We start from the raw sequence: 24,805 nt of genomic DNA on the forward strand, positions 1-24,805 counted from the left end.
GTCAGACTGCTGAGGGCCAGACTCAGAAATGCAGTTTTATCCTTGGAACCTTTTAGTGAATTCACTTTCCTCCTTAGCAAATCCTTACCATCCCAGCAACCCCAACTGGGGCAGCTTTCAGGGGCAACACAAACAAAGGGTAATGGTAGCCTTGACTGGACATGGGTCAGGATGCAAAGGGAACTAGCGCTTCTTGCGTCATCTGGTTTTATTTCATTTTAAATTTATCAGGGTGACATTAGTTAATAAAATTACATATTGTATTTCAGGTGTACGAGTCTATAATCCACCAGCTGTACATTGTACTGTGTGCTCACCACCCCATCTGGTTTCAAATTGGCTGCACCGATGCTTGGCTCTAAATGTGCCTGATGGTGAGCGAGGGGCCCCTTTGCAGGGCCATGTCACCTGCAGGGTTAAACAGAAGGTCTCAGGAGAACTTGGGGAGCATGGTCTTCCCTCTGAACACCTGTGAACTCCCTGGGGACACTATGTAGTGTTTAGGCTACATAGGATAACCCGGGAGGGGAAAGTGCATATTAAAACTGTGCTCCTCAAATGCTATTGGGCTGTGGAATTTGGTGAAAAGAAGATTGATTCTGAGTCAGCAGGTCTGAGCTGGGCCCAGCATCATGTATTTCAAATAGGCTCCCAGGTGATGGGGCCACCGCTGGACCGGGATGAGCATCTGGCTCACAGGAGGAGACCATCAGGACAGCCATGCGCTGCAGTTTCCCCAGGGGGGTCAAGTGTGTGCCCGGGACAGGCACTCAGGTGTTCACTAGCAGGCACCTGAGGCTGGTGATGAACAAATGCCTTTGCATTCAAGGGAAAAAATACAAAATGGAGTGCAAATAGTGTTTAAACCAAGGGTGGGCAAACTTTTTGACTCAAGGGCCACAATGGGTTCTTAAACTGGACCGGAGGGCCGGAACAAAAGCATGGATGGAGTGTTTGTGTGAACTAATATAAATTCAAAGTAAACATCATTACATAAAAGGGTACGGTCTCTCTTTTTTTTTTTTTTAAGTTTTATTCATTTCAAACGGGCTGGATCCGGCCCACGGGCCGTAGTTTGCCCACGGCTGGTTTAAACCATGACTTTGCTATGGGAAGAAGTTGCTATGCCCCAAATTAAAAAAGACAAAGTACTGACCATTCACACATAGCTCCAGGAAAAAGTACCTATGTTGGCTAAGAAGGGGTGTCGTACCAGATGTATCCTAGAAGTTTTGGCAAAGAAAAATTCTAATCGGACTTCTTTGAATTTACATTATTTCAGATTAATGGGCATGAATTTCCAATATACATATCTGGATATTGTGCATGCCTGCTGCTGTTTGGTGGGAATAAGTATTTGAAAGCCCAAAATATCTTGATTTTTCAAACATAGGGGACAAGTGTGCATTTGAAAAAATAACTAATACCTAAGTAAGGGCCAAATTTTTCGGTAATAGAGACACTACACAAAATACTTCTTTACCTGTGTAGAGTTAGGTGGGCTTCACAGAAAAAGTACAAGTGAAATGCAGGGATGGCTGAACTTCTAATTGAAGTGATTAAGGATCAACAACAACACTGGGACATACATCAAATTAAACCTTGAAGAATTTTAGGTCAACACATTTGTAAGGAAACTTTCTGAACAAGTCAGAGACTCCATTTGTAACAAAGTCTTCAAGTTTAAGAATGCATTTTAAACTGAACGTACTTGTTATTTTAGCAAAATTTGCCTTTGATGGGTCAAACATCTCAGTGATGCCAAGAACTTTCAGCGGCTCCTTCAGATCCATTTCCGCTGTGGCTGTGAACCTGGCATGAAAACAGAAAATAGGAGGAAAAGTCACTAGGCTATGAATGATATACAACGATACAATCAGTGCCAGTGGGAAAATGTTTACCAACAGCTTCTTTTTAAGCACGCCCTGAACACCAATCTAAATTGCATTGTAAATCTTAATCCCAAGGTAATTAGAGAACAACTCATCCCTGAGACCCTCAGCTGGGATTAGCAGCACATACAGTAACAGCAGGTGGAGGCTCTCATCCTCACATGCAACAGGCTCCCTGTTCCCGTCTCAGGGAGATCCACAGGAGCACCTTCTCTTGTGTGGACGGGAGATGCCGGGTGTTGACAAGTGTCTACACTCTGCAATGTCTACAGTCCTTCCCCACATCCAACCAAAGAGCCATCACCTTGGCTGCCGTAAGAGCCACCATCCTCACTGGGACTGGGGATGGTCAAAAGAGAGGAGAGGCATTAATTCTGAAAGCATCTCAGAATGTTAAAATGAGAGCAAACGTTGGGAATAGGTGTCATGGTAATGGTATTGTGTTTGGGTGTAATACTGGTTTCTTGAATATGTGTAGGCTATCTGGTCTTATAGCACCCACATGTCAGCTATTCAATGTGCCATCAGGGGATATTTTACCAGATTTGATCACATCCTGTGGGAGACCAACAGGGTAGATGAATGGATTCTCATCACAGATGGGTAGGAATGGCAATTAGCCATTAATTATAATTGTAATTTACCAACAATGTCACCATCTCATTCCTTTATACCAAGCATTGCCTATGTAAAGGCTTATTTTACAACAAAAAATAATCTTGGGAAGATTAGTAATACTTATTATCAACGTACTTCTCTGATTTCTTAACTCACTGACTGGAGATTAAAAGCTATTAGAACGGGAAGTTACCACCACACTGAGATCTGGGTGGTTAAAAGCCCCAGAGACGGGCCAAACACTTAACGTTAAAAAGTTCGTAAAAGGAAGACATCATTGCCCCCCTTCACAATCTAGGCAAAACAAGGCATTCTCTGACCTGTCAGAAATTCAGGACTCAGACAGGATCTGAGATGACGTTTCCCTTGGATTCAAGTCTCAACAGCACAAATTCCATCTGTCTTATACTTTCAGGGTAGAAGAGAAAAACTTCCCTAGATACTAATGTATGGATTCTGCTTGGTGGTTTCAAAATATTCCCTTACCACCTACCTTCTGGGCCTTGGTCTTCAGTAACTTCCAGTTAAAATATAAATAACTAAAATGAAGCTCCTTATCAAAGAACAGAACGCTACTAAACTTTACTGTAATTTCATCATATTAATATGATGCCATGCATGTGTTTCTCAGTTTTTTGAACAAATGAGACATGTTTGGAGCTTAGGGTTTTGTGGAGGCTCCGAGGCCATCTGCCTTCTCCCATCCACTGTCATGAGCTGGCCATATCAGGAGCACAGGAATAACAACAAACTTTCCCACAAGCACAGCCTTGCATTCTGACCATGTGATTTCTGCCCAATTAAGTGGGCTTCGTGATGGGCCAGATTTTAGCCTCGTGTTGTCTGGTATCTGGCACAGTCACCATCAAGGATTGAGCACTTCCGCTGTTTTCTCCTTCAGGGAAAGGAGCCACTTACTTGGGCAAGACGACCTGCACCCTCTTGGGCACCATCATGCTGGTCCAGCTGTCTATGGTCTTGGTGCTGATGTGAGGGATGATGGCGGAGAGTGGGGTGGAGCTCTCGCTCGGCAGCGCGATCAGCATGCTGATGCTCTCCCCGTGGTAGGGCAGTTCAATGAAGTTGTACCATAAGCCATTGGGGGTGCTTGCTGACCCTAAAGAAATCAGAGGCAGGTTCAGTAGGCCCTTGATGGCTTCCAACATGGTGGGAGTGACCGCTGGTCATCACGGTAGATTCAGAAGAAAGAGAGCCATGCAAAATAGCTTCCTTTGGACAAAGGCACTTTGAATACAGTGCTTTGCAAGAAGTTGATCCTTATCATATGAATAAAGAAATGAATTTGAGCTGCCGGAGAAGGATTCTTTTGGCCAAGACTATGTGTGCATGTTGAAGAGAAGGGAGGGAAGGAATAAACAGCTTCCATTGTTTAGGGCCCAATCTGTGCCACCCCAAACCAACCATGTTCACACAGTTGCAATCACAGTGCCCCATAAGGTAGGTATAAGAGGTCTGTGTTACCACTAGGGAAGCTACCATTAGAGGAATTCGGTAACTTGCCAAGGGACACATGGCTAAGAAGTGGAGCACCAGGACTTGGGGTCAGTATGTCTAATGCCAAAGACCATCTTCCTACTTCACTACCCTGACTCCCTGCTCACTCTTCATTCATTCCAGTAACTTTCATTAGGGCTCTTAGATAATTTTATGGTACTCGTGCTTACTAATAACAAACCAAGAATGACTTAATCAGTATTTGTCAAAATGTCGTGTAGAGAACTCTTGCAACTTGCCAAGATGCTCGGTGGACAAACTGGGTTCCGTATCCAGTGAGTTTAGGAAGCACTGGACCATTGCTTCTTGCAGAGAATATAATACCAACATTATAAAGGCTCTGAGATAGTCTGAAGAAAACTGTTTATCTCTAGCTATCCCCAGATCTCTCAAACTAATCTGATCTTAGAACCCTTTTATCCCATGTAAAATATTCAAAATGTTTAGCAACTGAGCAGCCTGCCTGAGCATCTCGGATTAGAGTGAATAAAAGCGTAGTCACGATGGACACTGGCTCATGGGGACGGGCCCAGAGAGGCTACCAGCTCCCTGGGGAAAGTCTTAGAGCACTTTAGGATCCCATGGAACCTCTACAGTCGGCATGTACTGAGTTATAAAAATAATGTGGTGAATGGAAAGCCAGCATTTCTAGACTTATAGTGGATTTCTGAAAAGTTTTATTAAACATACCTGAAACTTTTTAAGAAAAACTCGGCAACCTTGGTGAGGTTATTTAACCTCTGTGTGCCTCTGAGCATGGAGGACGGAGACACCAGTGCAGGAGATCTGGAGTTACAGGACTTGGATTGAAATCTGGTTCTGACATACACTAGCTCTTGGACTTGGGCAAACTCCTTATCCAGGGGTTGTCGAGATGATTAAACGTGAAAATAAAAATACATGTAAGGGACTTAGCAGGGCCAGACCCAGGGTGAGTGCCCACGAGCAGGGCCCCCTCCTCCTCTTCCTCTAAATGACCTAGAAGGACACCATGTTTAAGGAAAAGAGGAAAGAGAAAGTGATTTCTCTCATGATTGCCTTTTCTTTGAGGAGGACCTTTGCCAATCACTGCACTGGAGACAGGTAACATCCACGTCAGGTCTCCACAGATGGGGGAAGGGTGGCAGAGAGACAGTGAACTTGTCTTTGTTACATAACAAACACTTTTAACTATAAAATGTGATGAAAATAGTGAAGCAATTAGAATGGCTGACACTACAGGGTGACAATGCAGGTTCCTCTTAAGAAAGAAATATGTGGCAATCTGTGCATGTGCAGGCTCAGGCTGGCCCGGGTTTGTCTTGGGGCTGCCTACAATGCAAACATGGGACCCTCGTCTCTGCTTTTACCCTGCATAACACAATGGTCTCAGGAGAAATGGAAAAAATCCATGGGAAAGTGAGAAAAAAATCACTTCCTAATAATCCCTTTAATCCTCAAAGAAAACATTAGGTCCCTCCTCTGGCAGAGCTAATTTTTAGAAACTGAAATGTGGGAAGCAGTTAATAAATGATTACCCCAGGGCGAGGAATAAGCACCTGGAGGTATTCATTAACCACTTCTAGAAGTGTTTAATGTTCAGATAAGGATTGGGGTCATGAATAATAAAAACGTATGAGCTGAGTGTGCTTGAGGCGAGGAGACAGTGTCTATTTCCACCGTCTATTTCCACCGGTTAATCCAGCCTCGACTGGAGACATCATTAACTAACCATTTACATCCAGTCACTCACGTCTGCCTCATGACTCCTTTCTGCCTGGCTCTGCTTCTGCTTCTGATCACAGGGGCTGATGACAAATGTCAGCTAGGATCCCTCGGAACAAACCCCTTCCACGCTTATCTTTACTTGGCAGCTTGAGGAGCCAGGAGACAAAAATAACACGTGTCCTCTCCTCCCACTCAGTCCCGAAAGCACTGCTTTCAGTGTCGCCTGATGGAAGGCAAGCGCAGAGGTCAAAGACATGAGATCTGGAGTTATAGGACCTGGATTCAAATCCTGGCTCCGACACACACTAGCTCTTGGACTTGGGCAAATTCATTATCCAGGTCTTAGTTTATTTATCTGTGCAATGGGAGAACAGTGTCTACCTTACAGAGCTGTGAAAATGAAATGAGAACATATCTGCACACATCTGCTGATGTCAGCAGTTTTGTAAAACACTTCACTTCTTAAGTGTTAGGTTGCTGCTCAAACAGTTGAAATAGAATTGATCCACCAAGAGAAACCCCACGAGCTGCAGTAGAGCACAGCTTCTGGGCAGGATGAATCAGACAGAGAAAGGGTATTTGGGAAGCTGGTGAGGGGCCGCTTTAAATCTTTTGGGAATGTCTGTGGAATTCCTTGCATTTTCATCTTTGACTACTGAAACATACAGTAAACGAGGTCCCCTCACTTTTTATTTTGTTAGAACGGGGAATGTGTGCCGAGATTGGCCTTAAGGTAACGCAGCTGCACTCTGGCTCTGAGCTGGTGGCCATGCTAGCATTCTGCTAGAGTCTCCTTGATTCCAACTTTGGGGCAAAAGAGCCTTTTCTTATCCTCAGTTGCTTCGCATGATATGTTTCTGCAGGACTTTTTAAATATATGTTATCTTTTTATAAAGTTTATTGAGTGAATGACAACATTTTACCAAGAAGGATGATGAATAATAAATGAGAGGAACGTGACTTTGTTTATTGCATTCCTCATATAAAGCATTCCCTAATTTAAAGAATCGGACAGCTAGCGAAATGTTGAACAGTGCTTGAAGCTAATTCGTACTGAATATACAAAGGAAATACTTGGAAAAAACACACGTCCTGGTATAGGTTGGAGATATCAAGACTAACTTATACAGTGAAAAGAAGAGTAATGTCAATTAGACCACCAATGCTTTGATAAAACCAGGTTTAAAATGCAACCACCAGACTCCGTTATCTATGCTGTGGTAATGGCAGCAGGAGTGGGCCATTTTTTTTGTTTCCTGATTGCAAAATGGATACATATTTAAAATTTAAAATTGAAATAAAGAAAAAGAATAATTTGAAATACCACCTCTGCTAACATTTAATTGAACATCCTCCAACACAGGTCTCTAGAGACGTATGAATCTATAGCAAGTATTTTATACAAATGGGGTGAATCAGCATCTGTTGCTCTATAGCTTACCTGAAATCAACCATGTATTAGAAAGGAGCCTGGCACGTGTGAACTTACCGCTCCGGAACAGAGAGAGCTGGGCTAGCATGGGCACTTGGTAGGACTTCCCGTCAGCTGCCACAAACGGACGTTTCTTTGTGTTCTCGGGTCGAAACCGTGATTTCCACAAACCCTTAAAATACAGGGCGTTGACCAGGACCATTCTGGTGAGCACGCCGTCGATCAGGTCAGGGGAGAGCAGGTTGTCGATCTTACCTGTGAAGTCACAGAACACACAAGGAAGAAACTCAGGATTGGCAGAGGAAGCTGCTGGATCAGGAGAATGGGAAAGTCAAAGGGATTCTTAAATGATTTAGAAAAGCAATTTTTTTACATCACCCTTGTGTACTTTCTGATTTTTTTTTCTCACTAAAAAGTAAAGCTGAAAACAAGTTAAAAATCAGAGATCAGGAAAGACTTTAGAGATCCTCTATGTAGGGATTACTGAACTTTTCATCAAGAAATTCTTTTATATCTAGTCCCTATCAGCCCCATGCTTTAGAAAAATTTACTCATCCAAATAAGCTATACAGCAGTGATGGCGAACCTTTTGATCTCAGCGTGTCAGCATTTTGAAAAACCCTAACTTAACTCTGGTGCCGTGTCACATATAGAAATTTTTTGATATTTGCAACCATAGTAAAACAAAGACTTATATTTTTGATATTTATTTTATATATTTAAATGCCATTTAACAAAGAAAAATCAACCAAAAAAAATGAGTTCGCGTGTCACCTCTGACACGCGTGTCATAGGTTCACCATCACTGCTATACACTATTTAATTATTAATTAAGTTTCCTATTTTGGCTAATAACGGACATGTGTGATGACCAGTGAGAGGTTTTGGTCAGCACAAGATAAGCAGTCGGGCTGTTTGAATCACTGAGTTGATTTAATCACAGTCAAAATAAAGGAACATTTTATTCTGCACAGTGTTAGCAAAGGTGAATGCCTAAGTTCTCATAAGATTTTTTAGAAATGTTGAGCATTGGTTTGTAATCTGTGTTTAAAGAAGAGTGGAAGTTAAAATCGCTGCCTATATTTATGGGTCAGGGATCAAGCTAGGTGCTAATATTAGAGAGATGAAAAGAAATGAGTTCTCTCCCAGAACTCCTAATTTTGAAGGAAAACGCTCTTCACCAGACGTCAAGATGTGGGGAAGGTCTACCTCGCTTGTGTCAGGAGTGAGGGAGCAGCCACTGACGTTCTGGGAGGCTCCGTGAAGCCACAGGATCCTGCAAAGTGCTACCTGGGCTTCACACTTTGGATTTTTTCATTTAGGTTCTTTTGGCTTCATATTTGAAGATTCAGCTGAGTGAGTGAGTGTGTGTGTGTGTGTGTGTGTGTGTGTGTGTATCCATTTGCAAGAGGGATCACTACTACCCAAAGCTATTAAAAATTAGTTCAATGCAGCCTTTAAAAAAAAAATAGAGAGTGCATAATATAAGTGCAAGTTATAATGTATTAAATGGCGAGTTTATGAAGAAGCAACAATGTCCAATTCAGAAAAGAGATTTAAGTCCTTTTAAATGAAGCGCATGAGGATTCTGATGTACAATAAACAAACATAAAGAAATCACCGGAGAGAAGCAGACCCAGGTTTCCCTGACAGTTTCACCATTGCTCCCTATTTCCACAAGGGGGCACCAACGCCACCTTACCTTAGGATCTGAAGGAAAATACATGTTTTAAATAGCCATTATTCAATACAAGGCTGGCCTCTGCCAACAGACTGTGGGAAGGAAGTTAGAGCTTTGTGCTCCACTGATAGCAAGCTCCTTAGAGCTGGTCCCCCCATAGTGAATGTTTCTTGCCTTTGCTGGGAACATAACCCAGTGCAGCCCCTACCTGCCTTTAAAGACATAGCTCCATGGCCCCTCTTGTCCACCTTTCTGAGCCTCCCGCTTATCTCCCAGGAGTTTCCATAAATCCCGATGCTCAGCACCACCATGACATTGAGGGATCTTGTTCCGGACAAATGTAATGTGTCTGTCTCCTTGAACTGAACCACGAATTGTGCAAGAACAAGGACCCTGTCATTCATTTCCTAAAATCCCGCCTAGCTCTGTGTTCAGTGTACGGTCAGTGCTCACTAAGTGTCTGAAGAAATCTCTTCAGCCTTTTTTTTTTTTTTTGCTAAGATAAATAAAACCTCTGATTGTCACTGGTAGGACTAAGATATTGTAAGGAGACATGAAAAAAAATAAACAGGAAAGATAAAGAAAGGCAAGAAATGCATAGCTTAGAGGCAATGAGGCACACGGGGCGCCTGCCATCAGTAACTGCCATAAACATGCACCCATTGTCCATCCACGTGTCTTCCAATACACTCACCATCCACCTACTTATTCACCTTTTTTTAAAATATATATTTTTATTGATTTCAGAGAGGAGGCACCTGCTTCCTGAGATGACAGAAGCAAGAGTCAGGGAAGGTAAGAGAGACCAATCCTGAATATTAAAGGCTGCAAAGGACATTCCAGGCAAAGGAGAAAACACATACAAAGGCAGGAAGGAATGAGCAGCAAAAATTTCAAAACAGACAAGGGCCAGTGCATGAGGTTTCTGGGGATGAGATTCAGTGAGGAAAGAAGAGGGTCTGCAGGGCTGTAGTCTGCTCAGCTGCACGTGCCACAGGGGAAAAAATCCCCAAGGGACACGAGTGGGGGCACGAAAAAGGACGGAAGGCAGCCCGGGTTGTGGGCCCTGCTCAGAAAGAAAAGACAGACCAGCCAGTGGGGTCTTGGCTTTTGCCTACAGAAGGGCCACTGGACTTGCAGACACGTGTTCAGATCGTAGAGTCCAACTCACGCTTTCATTCACAAAGTGTAAAATCATACAAAACGTTGCCCCGGGAGCCGTGACCACTCACCCCTGGTTTCATTTTTAACCCACGCGTTGATGGAATCACAGGCGGAGGCTGGATCCTTAAAGTTCACGTTCCGGACTTCGCACTGAAACACGTCTTTGTTCCTGGTAATAAAAGGCACTTCGATTTTAGAGCCATTCTTCACAAACATTGCATTAGCCACCGTCACAATATCTTTATTCTTCTTGGAGACGATGGCCTTGTTGATCTTCTTTAACGTTTTACCAGCTCCTAGAGGGGAAAGGAGAAAGCATGGCAGTATTTCCACAAGAATTTAGAGAAGTTATTTTTCAAAGTATCTTCTATCTTATGGCAATAACAACGGTATAAGCAAGATAATACAAGTAGTGTTCTCAGTGTCCTCGTGTTAAGAAAAGGGGGGGGGGAGTGTAATTAAATAAAATACAACTGTTAATAGGTCTTAAAAATCGGTCATGCTTCGAGCATCGAATCAGGCACATTGAAGGCATTTTCAACACCTTTCCCATGTGGACCTCATTCTCCTGGGGGACTTTCTTGGTACCAGGTCGACAGGAAGATTGGTAAGCGCCTCAGTTATGTAGCCATGGAGGGATACATGAAAGGAATCTTCCCAACCCATTCTCTTTCTCACTTAACAATCGTGACTGCTATTTCCTTTCCTGCCAAAGATTTAACAACATGATTACCTTTTTCTATTTTGGGAAGAAAAAAAAAGAATAAAATAAGCATTTGAAAGACTATAAAAAAATGGCCATGTGCCATCATCCACGAACAATGATTTTTACTTGATATCAAGCTCAAAAAGTAAAGGGATTAATTTTATGGCAACATAAGCTTTATTTTACACAAGCCATCCATACATGCTCCACTCAGTTTTAGAGCATGGGAAGGAGGAGAATAAGTTATAAGGATGCAATGTGTTTCTGTAGAGAGCTTGTATTACAGATCCTTCTCACTCACTCTGCAGAATGACACTGTCCGAAAATGCCCTGCAATTCTTGTCACTCTGATAGCATTTCTTCTTCTGACTCTTCAACAAAATTTTTTTAATTGATTTTATTAGAGAGAAAGAAAGGGAGAGAGAGAGAGAGAAACATCGATGAGAGGGAAACATCAATGTCGACTGGCTGCCTCCTACACATCCCCTACTGGAGATTGAGCCTGCAACCTGGGCAGTGCCTGACTGGGAATTGAACCTGCAAACTCTTGGTGCATGGGATGATGCCCAACCAACCGAGCCACTTCTCTGACCCTTTAAACCAGTGCAGGGAAGAGGCACCCAGGCTCCATGAAGAGGTGGTCCTATGGCCTTTGTCAGGTTTCTCAGGACTCTACCCCTCACACCTTCTGTGGGGCAGGACCGGATGGAGGGGGCTGGCCCATTTCATAAGTCAGGGAGCAGCAAACGTCAGAGGCCACGTCCCAGCTCTGTCCTGTTCAGCCATAAGGCCTCCTCCACACGCCCTGGTCTCCTGCTGGGAGAAGATCAGAGCAGATCTCTCCTCTTTTGCCCCACACAGTCCTGCCTTCGTCCTCAATGAGAGCAGCACTATTGTGAGTTCTCAGAGGCAGAGCCGGAAGTAAGGCCTGAACAACCACTCGGGCTCCCTGGGCTCAGTGTGTCATGTCAACAGACGTCACAGAGGTTTGGGAAGAAGAAAAAGTGGGGTGGGGGTGGAAGGTGGGTGCTGCCCACAGGCCAATATCCTCAAAACTTAGAAGTACTGCTTAAAATGAGTGTGGCTCAACATCAAAACCAACAACCAAAATCCAGTTGCTGTTTTGGAATTGGACTGGCATACAGACGGCCCTGGGAAAGGCCCTAAATTCTAGCCGTGATTCACTGTGAAGTTCTAAGCCACCAAGAGTTCTTGAACTCCCTAGCGAGGGGCAGAACAGTGTGTCCCAAGTATTATTCTTTCCCTGCTCCGACAGGTGAACAAACTGCAAACTCGTGCCAAAGGTTAACGCTGTGTCACTGGCAGGAGGTCAGGCATTCGGTGCCGGGAGCTCTGGAGGCCACACGGAGACCATCGCCAATGGGACCCAAGGTGCACAAACCCTACCTCACTCATCTTCCTCTCCAGCTGAAGGCGTCAACTCAGTCAAAGCCAGCAGAGGTGGAGGAGCAGGGGTAGGCGAAATGGTCACTTCCCAGTAAAGTCACTAAGCTGTGAGAAGTGACTGGCCGGGTCACAATGCCTTGAAGGCTCTGCAGCCGGCCCTGCACCTGGCCCCCGGCAGCGTGGAGGAGGCAGGTAACCCTGGTGAGAAAACCCGAGCTGAAGCAAAACGATAGTGTTGGGACATGGGAGCTCTAGGTTAGGTTTAAGTCTGTCATTAAAAACAGGTAAAGAAAACAAAGCTTTTTCCAAGAACTGGGCCTCACTTAAAAAAAAATTTTTGGAGCCTTTTATTTTGAAATAATTATAACTTCACAGGAAGTTGCAAAACAGTGAATAGGGTGGTCCCACATACCTTTCACTCAGTTTCTCCATTTGTGACATTATGTATGGCAATGCCACCACCAGGAACTTGCCATTGGGACGGTCCACAGAGCTCATTCCGATGGCAGTGTGTGTGTGTGTGTGTGCGTGTGTGTGTGTGTGTGTGTGTGTGTGTCTCTTTATGCAATTTTATCCCCCAGGTAGATTCACGTGTCCATCACCCCAGTCAAGACACCGAAGGGTCCCATCACCATAAGGCTCCTCGTGCTGCCCTCCATGGCCACGCACAACCCACCTTCCCAGTTGACACTTTTAAAAGTGCATTCACAGCCATAAGGCATTTTTAGCCCTGTACCCCATGAAGGTGGGGGCGATGGGCAGTTTCTCTTCAGAGATGAGAAAACTGAGAGATCGAGGGTTTGACCCAAAGCCCCACAGCTACGGCTAGAATCCAGCTCTCCTAACCTCCAGCACCGCGGCACCTGTGCTTTAGAGCAGAGGGCTGCTCTGCTGGCTTCTGGGGCTTTCAGAGAAGACCTAGCAAGAGATCCCCAGACTCCTGTCAGGCCCTGCGGCCAGAGCCCACAGCACTCACCTTTCACGCCGTATCGCATCACGGAGGTGAGCTGCGCCTTGGTTCGGCCATCGGCTCCCAGCTGCAGCATCCCCAGCACAGACGCGATCCCATGGGGGGAGATGACGATGTTGTCCTGAGGCCGGGACTTGACAATCTGGTGGAAAACTTGGATCCCTATGTCAGAGCCTAGTTCCTCCAGAGGCTGAGGATTAAACTGGAGGCACACGGAGGGCAAAGTCACTGTGACCACGAGGAAGAGGGGGAAATGCCAAGACATGGTTCCTGCTGGCAAGGCCAACCTGAAAATTAGATTAGAAAAAGATCATTTAAATGCTACTGAAATGGGCACTTTGGGGACTACTTTGTACTCAACCTGATGTGATTTACCTTACCCAGCATAACTGAATACCTTCTTAATAAAGTTAAGAAGAACAACACAGATTACATTGGTTTTGACACTGTGTTGTTAGGGGGATGGGAAGGGACAAGAAGGGAACTTGGTGTGTCCCAACTAAGCACCAGACACTATTCTAATTGTTATTTCTCATAGCCACTGTCCATCCAATTAAACCAGAGGTCCTCAAACTACGGCCCGTGGGCCACATGTGGCCGGCCGAAAACATTTGTTTTTTTACTTCAAAATAAGGTATGTGCAGTGTGCATAGGAATTTGTTCATAGTTTTTTTTTAAACTATAGTCCAGCCCTCCAACGGTCTGAGGGACAGTGAACTGGCCCCCTGTTTAAAAAGTGTGAGGAACCCTGAATTAAACCAACATTTACTGAGTGCTGACTGTGTGTCAGGCCCTCATCTAAGCGCTGGGCATTCAACTGTAAAAAAGGTCGGCAAGACCCCTGCTCTCCTGGAGTTTCCATTCCAGAGGGAGACAGAAAATAAACCAGGAAGCAATGAAGGAGTCAGAGAGGGATCAGGGCAGGGACGAGAAAACAGTGATGCCAGAAAATGACAGGCTGGTGCGGGCCACATTAGACAGGGCAGTTATCCGAAGAGCCTCCTCTGCAGAGGGAACACAGGTGGCGAAGCCTGAACGATGAGAGACCCAGCAGGGCAATGAGCAGGGTGCGGAGGGCCTGTCAGGCAGGCGGATGGCAGGGCAGAGGCCCTGGGGTGGGAACACATCTGGTGGTGGAGGTCGGGGTGACTGAGACATAAAGAACTTGGAGGAGGTGAAAAGAAGGAGCAGCAGGTCCTGAGGGGCCTGCAGATCCTGATCCGGCTCTTGGATTTCATTCTAAGGAAGAAACCACTCACATGGCTGTGATTATCATATAACTATACACCGTATACCTGAATTTCTCACATGAACATATGCCTTTCTTAATTAAAGAATTGTTAATTACAATAAATTTAAGGGACATCCTTAAATCTACAATGGGGCAGGTCTTCTCGATATGGTGATTTTATTACACGGATATTCTCAATGATGGTGATTTTATTAAATGTGCTTTCTTCCTTGATTACCCTTTACTGAGCTCTCTTGTGCCATGAAAAATGAGGAGTGGTACATATGTTTATGGAAAAGCAAATACCTTCATTCAATAAGAACCTCAAAGTGGCAGCCAGTAAAACAAAAGCAAAAGTCGTGATATGGCTAATTTGGTTCCTCCCTCTGGACCAGGGGTCCTCAAACTTTTTAAACAGGGGGCCAGTTCACTATCCCTCAGACCGTTGGAGGGCCAGACTATAGTTTAAAAAAACAAACTATGAACAAATTCCTATGCACACTGCACATATCTTATTTTGAAGTAAAAAAACAAAACGGGAACAAATACAATATTTGTATTTGCATGTGGCCCGCGGGCCGTAGTTTGAGGACCCCTGCTCTGGACTGAAGCTCCTGCTAAGCACAAGCTTCCCACGAGGAGGTGGGGGGGTGTCTGCAGAGAACAAGAGAGAGGGGAGCCTCTTAGGAGATAGGTGCCAGGAGTGCAGGGGAAGTTAGGTCTCTGTGTTCCAGGGAAAAGAAGGGGCACTGGGCCCATCAGTAGACAAGTGTATAAAAAAGCTTGGTACATGAAGACAATGGAATATTACTCGCCATAAAAAAGAATAAAATCCTACCTTTTGCAACAGCATGGATAAATCTAGAGGGTATTATACTAAGTGAAATAAGTCAGACAGAGAAAGCCAAATGCCATACAATTTCACTTATGTGTAGAAACTAAAGAACCAAATAAACAAAAAATAAAACAGAAACAGACTCGCCCTAGCTGGTTTGGCTCAGTGGACAGAGTGTTGGCCCACGGGCTGAAGGGTCCCAGGTTCCATTCCCAGTCAAGGGCATGTGCCTTGATTGCAGGCTCGAGCCCCAGCCCTGGTCGGGGTGCATGCAGGAGGCAAACAATCAATGTGTCTCTCTCACATGGATGTTTCTCTCTCTCTCTGTCTTTCCCCCTCCCTCTCTATGAAAAAATATCTTTGACGATGAAAAGAAACAAATAAACAAACAAAAAAACTGAGACTCACAGATACAGAAAACAGACTGATGTTTGCCAGAGGGAAGGGAGGTTGGAGGGCTGGACGAAAGAATTGGTAGTTATAGAACAGTCACGGAGATGTAAATTACAGCACAGGGAATATACTGGTCGTCAATAACATTGTAATAACTATGTATTGGGCCAGGTGGGTACTTAAAATATTAGAGGGAAGGGACCACACTATAAAACACACGATTTTCTAAACACTATGCAGAATAATACTGAATGTAAACTGTAACTGAAAAAAAAAAAAGTCTTAGAGCTAAAAAGAGCTTTAGAGATAGAGAGAAAAAGAGAGAGAGAGAGAGAGAGAGAGAGAGAGAGAGAGAGAGAGAGAGAGAAGGAAGGAAGGAAGGAAGGAAGGAAGGAAGGAATTAGGGCAGCATTAGGCAAACCAGCATTTGGTGTTTCCTCACTTTCCTTTCTATGCATGTGTCTCCTTCACCTCTAGATCATAGTAGATGGTCAATAAATACATGTGGGATTAAACCTGCTGGCTTACATACTTCCTATTTTTTAAATTATTTTTCATGGCATCAAAATAATATTTATTGAGTGTGACTGGGAAAATGATTGTGTTGAGTCACTGTTAGCGCCCAAAACTTTCCAAGGAGGGTAAATTCTTTGGGGTGGAAGAGAGCTGGCAGCAAGAGATCCCGCCTACCACCCCCACACATAGGGCCACAAGGTGAACACCAAGGCCATCATTCAAGACGATGTTGCAATTTTTTTCACACATTTAAAAAAATTTAGAGCATTCAGAGTTTCTTCAGAGCTTCACAGTAAAATAATTGCGTAAAGGCAGCCGGTCTGCATTCAAAACAGCAAATTGACCTACATACGCTTCTTCTGGGGGCTTTCCTATGGCCAGAGTGGCCTACTTTGACTTTGGCTCCTAGGACTGGCTCTAATACCACTACAATCCCGAGTTTCTCTCCGCCTGTTGGACATTGGGGAGCTTCCAAATCCTGATTATGGAAGCTTTGCTCATTTTATCTAAAAATTAGACACTTTGTCTTCCCTCCCTCCCTCCCTCCCTTCTTTTCTTTTCTTCTTTCTTTTCTTCTTCCTCTCTCTCTCTCTCTCTCTCTCTCTCTCTCTCTCTCTCTCTCTCTTTTTACTGGTGATAAATTTCCCCTTTAAAATGAAGTAGATTAAAACCCTGTGGGAAACTGATATAGGGTTAAGCCTCAGACTGACCTGTTGGCAAAGTCACAAACAAGTCCCAGCTTAGAGGGCACAGTCCTCTTAGCATAATTAGGCTTGACCTTGTAACAGTCCCTAGATCTTATCTGGGAAGCTAATGGGCTGAGGGAAGTAACGGAAGTGTAACTATGGTCAAAACAAGTGAAACTCACAAGAACTGCAACTATGGTGACCACTGCCCTGTTTACCTCTGACTATAAAAGGTTGTTGCGGCCTGAGCACCAGTGGAAGTCCTTCCTCCTGAGTTGGATTTACCTGCCTGGTCCCCCAATACTCCCAAATTATCTCGTGTCTTTTCTTTTTCATTTGTGTGAGGCTCTTCTCCCAGATCCTGAACCCTGAACCACACAGGACATGGAGGGAAACACTTACAACAAAACCCATGCTAAGTATAAAACAGTTTATACAATCTTGGTTACAAATGGTCAAATTCGGTGACTGGCGCCAACTTCATCAATCTAAATTGTTGACCCTTGCATTGTAATCTATTCTGGCTTCCACCTTCAGCATGCCATCGAATTTATACACCCAAGCCTCCCAAAGAAATCCTCCTGGATTAGCAAAATTGGAGTAAATGTTTGAATCTGCACACTCATAAAGGACATCAAATTGGGTTTGCCCCTTCTTGCTTACAGTTGATTCACTTAAATGTTATGGATTTCTGTAGAAGATTGTAAAACGGGTATGAAGGATCAGTAACAGATGGAAATTTAACAGCTCCAATGTCTGAGTCGACAAAGACAATCTTCCGAATAAATTGCCATCTTATTTAGCATCATTTTGCTCGGTTATGAAATTTTTTTCTAAAAGAACAGTTCCATTATGAAGTGGGAGAAGGCTGCCATCGGTGTTTTGCTTGGTTTCTTGGATTTGGGACTTCTGGGAGATGACAGTGCAGCAGGACAGTGTCAGAGCTGTGCAGAACTTGGAATCAGAGCTATTTTTGATTGATATTCTGGGCATCACTTGTTGGCCTCCGTTTCCTAGGCTAAATGCTCACTCGTCTGAACTCATCTGGCATATGTACATGTCTGAGACCAAGCTTTTACTTCTCTCCAAAGTTCTGTAGCCAGGAGAGTGGATATTGATGCACGAATACTTTGGGCTTATAAAATTCCTACTACAGATACCTATTCATGTCCAAATAGACAATCTTTTACATGGAATAACTGGTTCAAGCTCAGGCTTTGAAATTCTTAGCCTCTAGAGGACAAGGAGATTCTCATTATGGGAAGAACATAGTAACCTCCTGTTTATGTTTAAAAGAAATTAGACTAAACTTTCAAGGAAGAGAGAAAGAATAAAGATGTTGCTCAACTGTATTACATAGCATCCATGTTTCCATTTCTTGAGTATTCTTTTCATAACAGTAAAGAAAAATATTAAGTTTTAAGTCATCAATGGAGGAAGATCATAAACCTGTAAATAGAGCCATGGTTATAGGCATGTCCTTCCAAATGTGGGTTTCTCCTTCCCCACAAACTTCTAGTTTCTCTTCCTCCAAAGCTTTCCTTCTCTGTGTGGGGGAATGTTTTTGATATAACTGGGTACTGCTTTGAGTTTTAAATGAGATGTAGTGTAGTGAATAACCATTGGTAGTTTTGCAGATGCCAGACTCCTAGCGCATCCCTATGTCTATAAATGCACCACCTGTCAATGGTAGGCAGAGCACCACCCCCATAGACCCCATGCCTTCAATCGTCACTTCTACCAGATGATGCTCAAATCTGTAGTTCAAATCCTCAGCTGAATTTCAGTGCTATACTTCCAGCTGTTTGCTGCATATTTTCACCTGATTGCTCAGAACAATATCTTGGCCTGTGAAATCTACCAACCCTTACAGGGTGGTACGTCTTGTTGCTAGTCCTTCGTCTTGCTCACATCCAGGCCTTTACTTTTCTCCCTTACCCTCTACCTACTAAGCACCAGAGTTCCCCCGACTCCGTCCATGGCCTGTGGGAAGTTTCCCTGATTGCCCAGATAGGGCTATTCATGCTCTTCTCGGAATTCCCATGACATTTCCTATCTGCCCTCTCATTTTGTTTTCTCAAGTATTTTTTTTCCTGCCAACTAGACTGAAAGCTCACAGAGAGCTGGGCTATGGGACTTTAGAATCCTAGTGTGCCGGGGTCCAGCCCCGGGGGTGGATCTTCCTGTGCCTGGCTGGGGCCACAGGGAAAGATCCCGAGGCAATCTGAGCCTTTATTTTTATAGTCAGAGATAAACAAGGTAGTGGTTACCAAAGCTACACTGTTCTTATGAGTTTCACTTGTTTTTGTTCTTGTTGCACTTCCCTCAGCCCATTAGCTTCCCAGGTAAGATCTAGGGAGCCTTATAAGGTCAAGCCTAATTATGCTAAGAGGACTGTGCCCTCTAAGCTGGGACTTGTTTGTGACTTTGTGAACAGGTCAGTCCGGGGTTTAACCCTATAGCGCTATAGTGGCTCCCCACATTAGTGCCCACAGGGTTTTAGGGTCCTACCATTGGTAGATACTAAACCAGAGGTTGACCCATGGGACTTGCAGCTGCTCCAGCTGTTTGGTTTGGAATACACGGCGTTATAAAAATATTTAAGCAATTAAAAGTTAGGAAATGTCACATACCATCTAGATTTAGAGTTATTCTCAGGAAAAACGAAAATGAATGGGAGTTCCAGTAACTAGGAGTTCTCATTCCTCAGGCAAACATCCTGCACAGCAACCACTCCTCAGGGCTGGGTGCCTGCTTTCCTATAAGCCTCAGCTCCCTTCACTCCCTGTTACCATCACTGAAGACATCCCTCTAGGTTGGGAAAGCACCGTGGCCAGACCCCTGCCCTGAATGCCACTCCATTGACCAATGAGAGACTAGGAGAGCCAGTCACAAAGGAACCTTAGTTTCAACCTAATAAATTCTTGTTTACAAAATAAAATAAATTTTATATGTGACATATGAGCTAATGTCATATGTCAGCTCTATTTACTATAACAAATAAGATGTAAACAGTTTGGGGAAAAAAAAACACTAGAAAGACTCTTCAGGCTCCAACTCTTAGCCAGATGACTCACATCTGTTTTAGGCGGCCCAAGGGTGTCTAATAATGGAAATAACTACATGCCTTTCATTCTCTAAAACTGTCTAAAGCAATACATTATTATATATATAATTAAAATCTTTATGTCATGAAAGATTTCAAATACATGCAAAAATAAAATACCCCTCCCCCTAGTACCCAATATCTAAGTAATTATCAACTTATGGCCTATTTTATTTCTTTTAAAATCAAAGGCTATTTTGAAATAAAGTCTAGACACCATATAATTTTAAATATCCAACACATACTCTAAACCTGAGATATATATATATATATAAATATATATATATTTAAATATATACACACACAATATTATCCCACTTGAAAATTAATAATTCTTTTTTTTTTGATGTTCTTTTTTTTTATTATTAGTTAAGGTATTACAAATGTGAATAATTCTTTTATATATTAATTATATATAATAATTCTTTTATATATTAAATATCTAGCTGGTATTCAAATTTCCCTGATTCTCTTCTTTTTAAAAAAAATAATTTATTTGAATTAGGATCTAAATAAGGTCCACACATTGCAATTGGTTGATATGTCTCTGTCTTTTAAAAAGTCTTCCTCTAGTTGCTTTATTTTTATTTTTTTATTTTTTGGAACTTTTGGTTGAAGAAACCAGGTTACTTGTCCTGGTGAGTTCCCCACAGTCTAGATTTTGCTAACTGCATTCACGTGATGTGTCTTCTGTACTTCCTGTAAATTGGTGGACCCGGAGGAGGGGTCTGCATGCTCGTGGGTAAGATGGGGCCACACTTTGATTTGTCTGTGGTTGCGTTTAAGCCTCACTCTAACAGACGCTATGTGACCAGCAAAGCCAGAAACATTCACTACTTGGCTCTTTGCAGGAAATTTGTTACCTCTGCTCTAGGGGCTAATCTGATTCAAATTTCTTCTTTTTTTGTTAGGAATATTTCATTCAGGTGTTGAACCTGGTGCTGGAAGAAGGAAACAATGCCATTTTTCTTTCTTTCTTTTTTTTTCTTTTGTGACCTCAGCAGCTACTCATAATCATTGCTTAAGTGCATTATTTTATTAGGGATTGCCCAATGGTGCTATTGTAAGTCTGTTCCCTCTGCATTAGTTGGAACACTTCTATAAAAAGTAAATTTCCATAACCCATCACATGGTTATCCAGAGGTTCAATGTGTACAGCAAAGGCAGGATAAATGCTTGAGTCATTCCCTATATTGTTCTCACACAATACGTTGGTTACCCAGCCTTTTTAGAGTTAACCAGAGGGATTTTTTTATTTGTTTGTTTTCTTAGTATAATTACAAACTCATGTTTTTAAACATATTTTAAGGGCCTCGACCCACTGAAATTGTATTATCCTTATTGATGTTCAAGAGGAGCCTCCTCAGGTTGGCTCCTGAACCTTTCGTATGACCTGCAGTCTCATTAGGTTCGTTTCCTGGTTTGACAAGATGTTCCCAGCTGATTTTGCCCATTTCTGTCCCAGGTGGAATCAGCCACTTTTCTAGGGGTCTCTGCTTCCTTTTAGAGGGAGACAGACTTTAGAGACCACAATCTGAGTATGCTCACCCAATAAACTCGAAATCAGCTCTGGGAATACTGGGCATTGCCAATGGGGAAAGTCCAAAATGCATTTGCATCACTCTCTGGACTATATCCAAATATTGAAGTTCAAATCATGAAAGATAGACTGTTTACTTATGAATTGCTTTGCCTCCCATGGCAATACCACCCAGGGGAGGCACACTGGATGATGAAAAGCTGCAGGAGTGAGTTGGGCATTGAGGTTGGGCTAGACTATCAAATGAAAAATCCTCATGCGAAGGCAGTGAATCTTATCCTGAAAGTGGGATGCCAACAATGCCAAGTGTCTGAAATGAACAACTGGCACACAGTAGGACAAGGAAAGTCCCCTAGTTTATTTCGGGGGGGGGGAGGGACGCGGGGGTATGCCAACCGGCCCCTGCCCCCATCAAGCACTGAAAAGGCTTTGATATCCTTCTGGTCTCTGTGATTCTAGGATCTCATTCTTAGTACCTAGAACCCTGTATTATTCTGCCTTTGGGCTAACTGTTCCTTCTAGAGGGGCTACAGGAGGTAGAGAAAAACAGTACATCAGATCATATGAGAATCATCAGATTCCCCAAGTTTTTTTCATGACAGTTTTTCTTCTCAAAGAAATAAATGTGAAGGAAAGGTATCGGGCTGCAAAATTGAGACTTAGTGGCCTTACGTAGGATTGACCTGCCCAGCAGCCATGCCGAATGTTTCTCACCATACTCTTCCCAACAGGCAAAGGTCTAACTCTTCAGGGTGTCTGGCAAGGGGCATTCTAGAGACCTTCGGGGGTTGACCTGCAGAGATTAAGGCTGATCGGGAAAGTGACAGGAGTTAATGCACAAACAACTGAGGTTGAGCCTCAAATATGGTCCTGGAATGGCCAGAGGACTCTGGTCTCTCAGGCCTCTACAAACATCCCTGAGATACATTCACCCAACCCTGTCTTCATTTTCCAAACATCTTCCGCATTCTCTTAAGGCAGAAAGTTAGATGAACAAGCAAAAGCGAAGTGCATTTTGATACCTTGGGAAATGTACTGAGTGGTATCCGAATGAGTCAGCATCTTTAAAACTTCAGAGAAGAAACAGGAAATACTAACTGATCAAAGTGACTGCAGCCTGGTGGTTTTAAATGTGCTCTTTCAGGTTACTGGGGAGAGGCTTAGAGACCTCAAAGCGTGTACTTGATCTATGATGCTAATTAATGTAGCCAAAAATGAACTTTAAAAGACTCAGGAAAGAAATGCTCAGCCACAGAGGTGTATGGCAACAATGTTTAAAAGGTTCCTCCAATGAAGAGGCATGCATTTTATTAAATATACTTGAACTGACATCCAAATGCCTTTTATCCACATTTATTTCTCTCTCTATTTAATTTATCTTCATTGTTGAGAGTATTACAGATGTCTCCCATCATTCATTCTGTTTTTTTAAAAAATATATGTATTTTTCTTGATTTCAGAGAGGATGGGAGAGGGAGAGAAAGAGAAACATCAATGGTGAGAGAGAATCATTGATCGGCTGCTTCCTGCATGCCGCACACTGGGGATTGAGCCCCAACCAGGGCATGTGTCCTGCCACAGAATGGAACCATGACCTCCTGGTTCATAGGCTGAAGCTCAACCACTGAGCCATGCCAGTCAGGCTATTCTTAGCTCTGTACAGTTATATCTAGATGCAAAATCATTACAATATTCTTTGCAATAAGTAATTGCATAGCAATTATCGTTGCAACCTCAATTTCCAAGGGAAGGAACACTGTGGGTGATCTTTCACCAGCTTTGTGCACTTCTCCTCTAGCTTCTGGGTGCTTTGACACCAATAATTTGCACCTGTCACCTTAGGAGAATTGCTACTGGGAGTTGCAGCCCATTTTCTTGGTGGACTTTAGGTGGCTGGCAGTTGACACAAACCATTCCTCTACCCCAGAGGCCAACAGCCACTGACTGACTACTGGCCCGGGAGTCTGAGAGCCCAGCTTCTTTGCCTCAAGGTGGCACAGAACTCTCCAGCATCAGGCTGAGTGTGGGCCTTCACTTGATATCCCCCCACTTGATTGGTGGTACCCTTTCTAACACCTACTCCCCCACTCTCTTACTCTGTCACCTGGGAACTGTTCCTCAATGAATGGTTTGCACTTTATTCTTGGCTCAGCAATTCGTATGGGAGACCATGACCTCTCACATCCAACAGTAAGGGTCAGTTCATGACATCCCTCTAACACAATATCACAAATATATGGTAATATATTCTGCATATATCTTAATTGAAAAGAAAGCTATGCCATAATTAACTATGCAAAAATTCTACACAGGCACAAAAAAGTCTAGAAATACGGATATAAGATATTATCTCTATATTTAGTTCGGATGGTAGAAATATGAATATAATTTATTATTCTTTATACTGTTCTGGATGTTTTACAAAATATATACAATGAACACATTACTTAAAACAAGCAGCCCTTTTCTGGTTATAAAAACACAGCAGCAGGAACTCAGATCAGCTGAAATGTGTAGCAAGGAGGAGCAGAAAAGGCTACAGAGCACAAGAACCATGGTTCAATAACAGAATCATAAAAACTGGAATAAAAAGTGCAGTTGCTGGAAAAACAGAGAGTTGAGAAATAATATAGTGAGAGCCCTTTATATACAGTAAAATGAATGTTACACCCCTTACAACCCACAGACCACTCCACATTGAGTTTTTTTCAATAAGTGGTGGTTCTATTTTGATGCACATGACTGGAACCATTCATGTGACTACATCTACACACTACATGTTTAATGGCAAGGATTATAGTTTATTCATTTTTTTTGAAGCCCTGAGTTTAGCAGAGTATCTGGTATGTAGTAGAAACTCAATAATGTTTATGAAATAAATTGTAGTTCAGTGGAAATGAACTGATTTCATTCTTATTTTAAGCAGCAGCAATTTTTATTGCTAACTTAAAAAATCCCAACTTGCTTAAAACTTGTGGAATGCATTCTCAAGTGCTCAAAATTAATGGCCACCGTTTATGGAATGTCTACCATATGCCAGACCCTGTATCTGGAGCTTTATATATTCAACATCTAGCTGAACCCTCGACTTAAGATGTAGGCATGAGTATTTAGATGCTCTAGATGTTGAAAACAGAGGTCCGGAAAAATTAAATAACCTGCCCGGACCATACAGATCGTACAAGGTGAAGAGATGTCTGAATGGACTCTTAGCTGGTATGGCACACTGCTTCTTGTGATGGAGTTTAAAGGGTTGACCGAAGCAGAAGTGAGGAAACACTGCCTTCTTTCTACCTCTCTGTCCTGTGCTTACATCACCAGTGTCTCGGAGTAAACAAGTGACCACAGCTTTACAAGGAACAAGAATGGAACAGAATGTTTGTTACTCCAGTGCAGTGGTTTTCAG

The 24,805-nt window shown here is 43.1% G+C and overlaps 1 protein-coding gene across 1 annotated transcript in view; it reads right to left on the minus strand.

The window, feature by feature from the left end:
• The window catches only part of SERPINE2 (serpin peptidase inhibitor, clade E (nexin, plasminogen activator inhibitor type 1), member 2), an 18,040-nt gene extending 4,661 nt beyond the window's left edge, over positions 1 to 13,379 (minus strand). The window contains exons 1-5 of the mRNA XM_006763400.2: positions 13,099 to 13,379; positions 10,078 to 10,305; positions 7,222 to 7,419; positions 3,429 to 3,627; positions 1,712 to 1,812 (exon numbers count right to left, since the gene is read on the minus strand). Coding sequence (XP_006763463.1) covers positions 1,712 to 1,812; positions 3,429 to 3,627; positions 7,222 to 7,419; positions 10,078 to 10,305; positions 13,099 to 13,357 — 985 coding nt within the window. The 5' untranslated portion in view covers positions 13,358 to 13,379. The remainder of the gene's footprint in view (positions 1 to 1,711; positions 1,813 to 3,428; positions 3,628 to 7,221; positions 7,420 to 10,077; positions 10,306 to 13,098) is intronic.
• Positions 13,380 to 24,805: the final 11,426 nt, after the last annotated feature.

The sequence above is a fragment of the Myotis davidii genome, unplaced genomic scaffold (genome assembly GCF_000327345.1).
Source record: "Myotis davidii unplaced genomic scaffold, ASM32734v1 scaffold575, whole genome shotgun sequence".
NCBI classification, from domain to species: Eukaryota; Metazoa; Chordata; class Mammalia; order Chiroptera; family Vespertilionidae; genus Myotis; species Myotis davidii.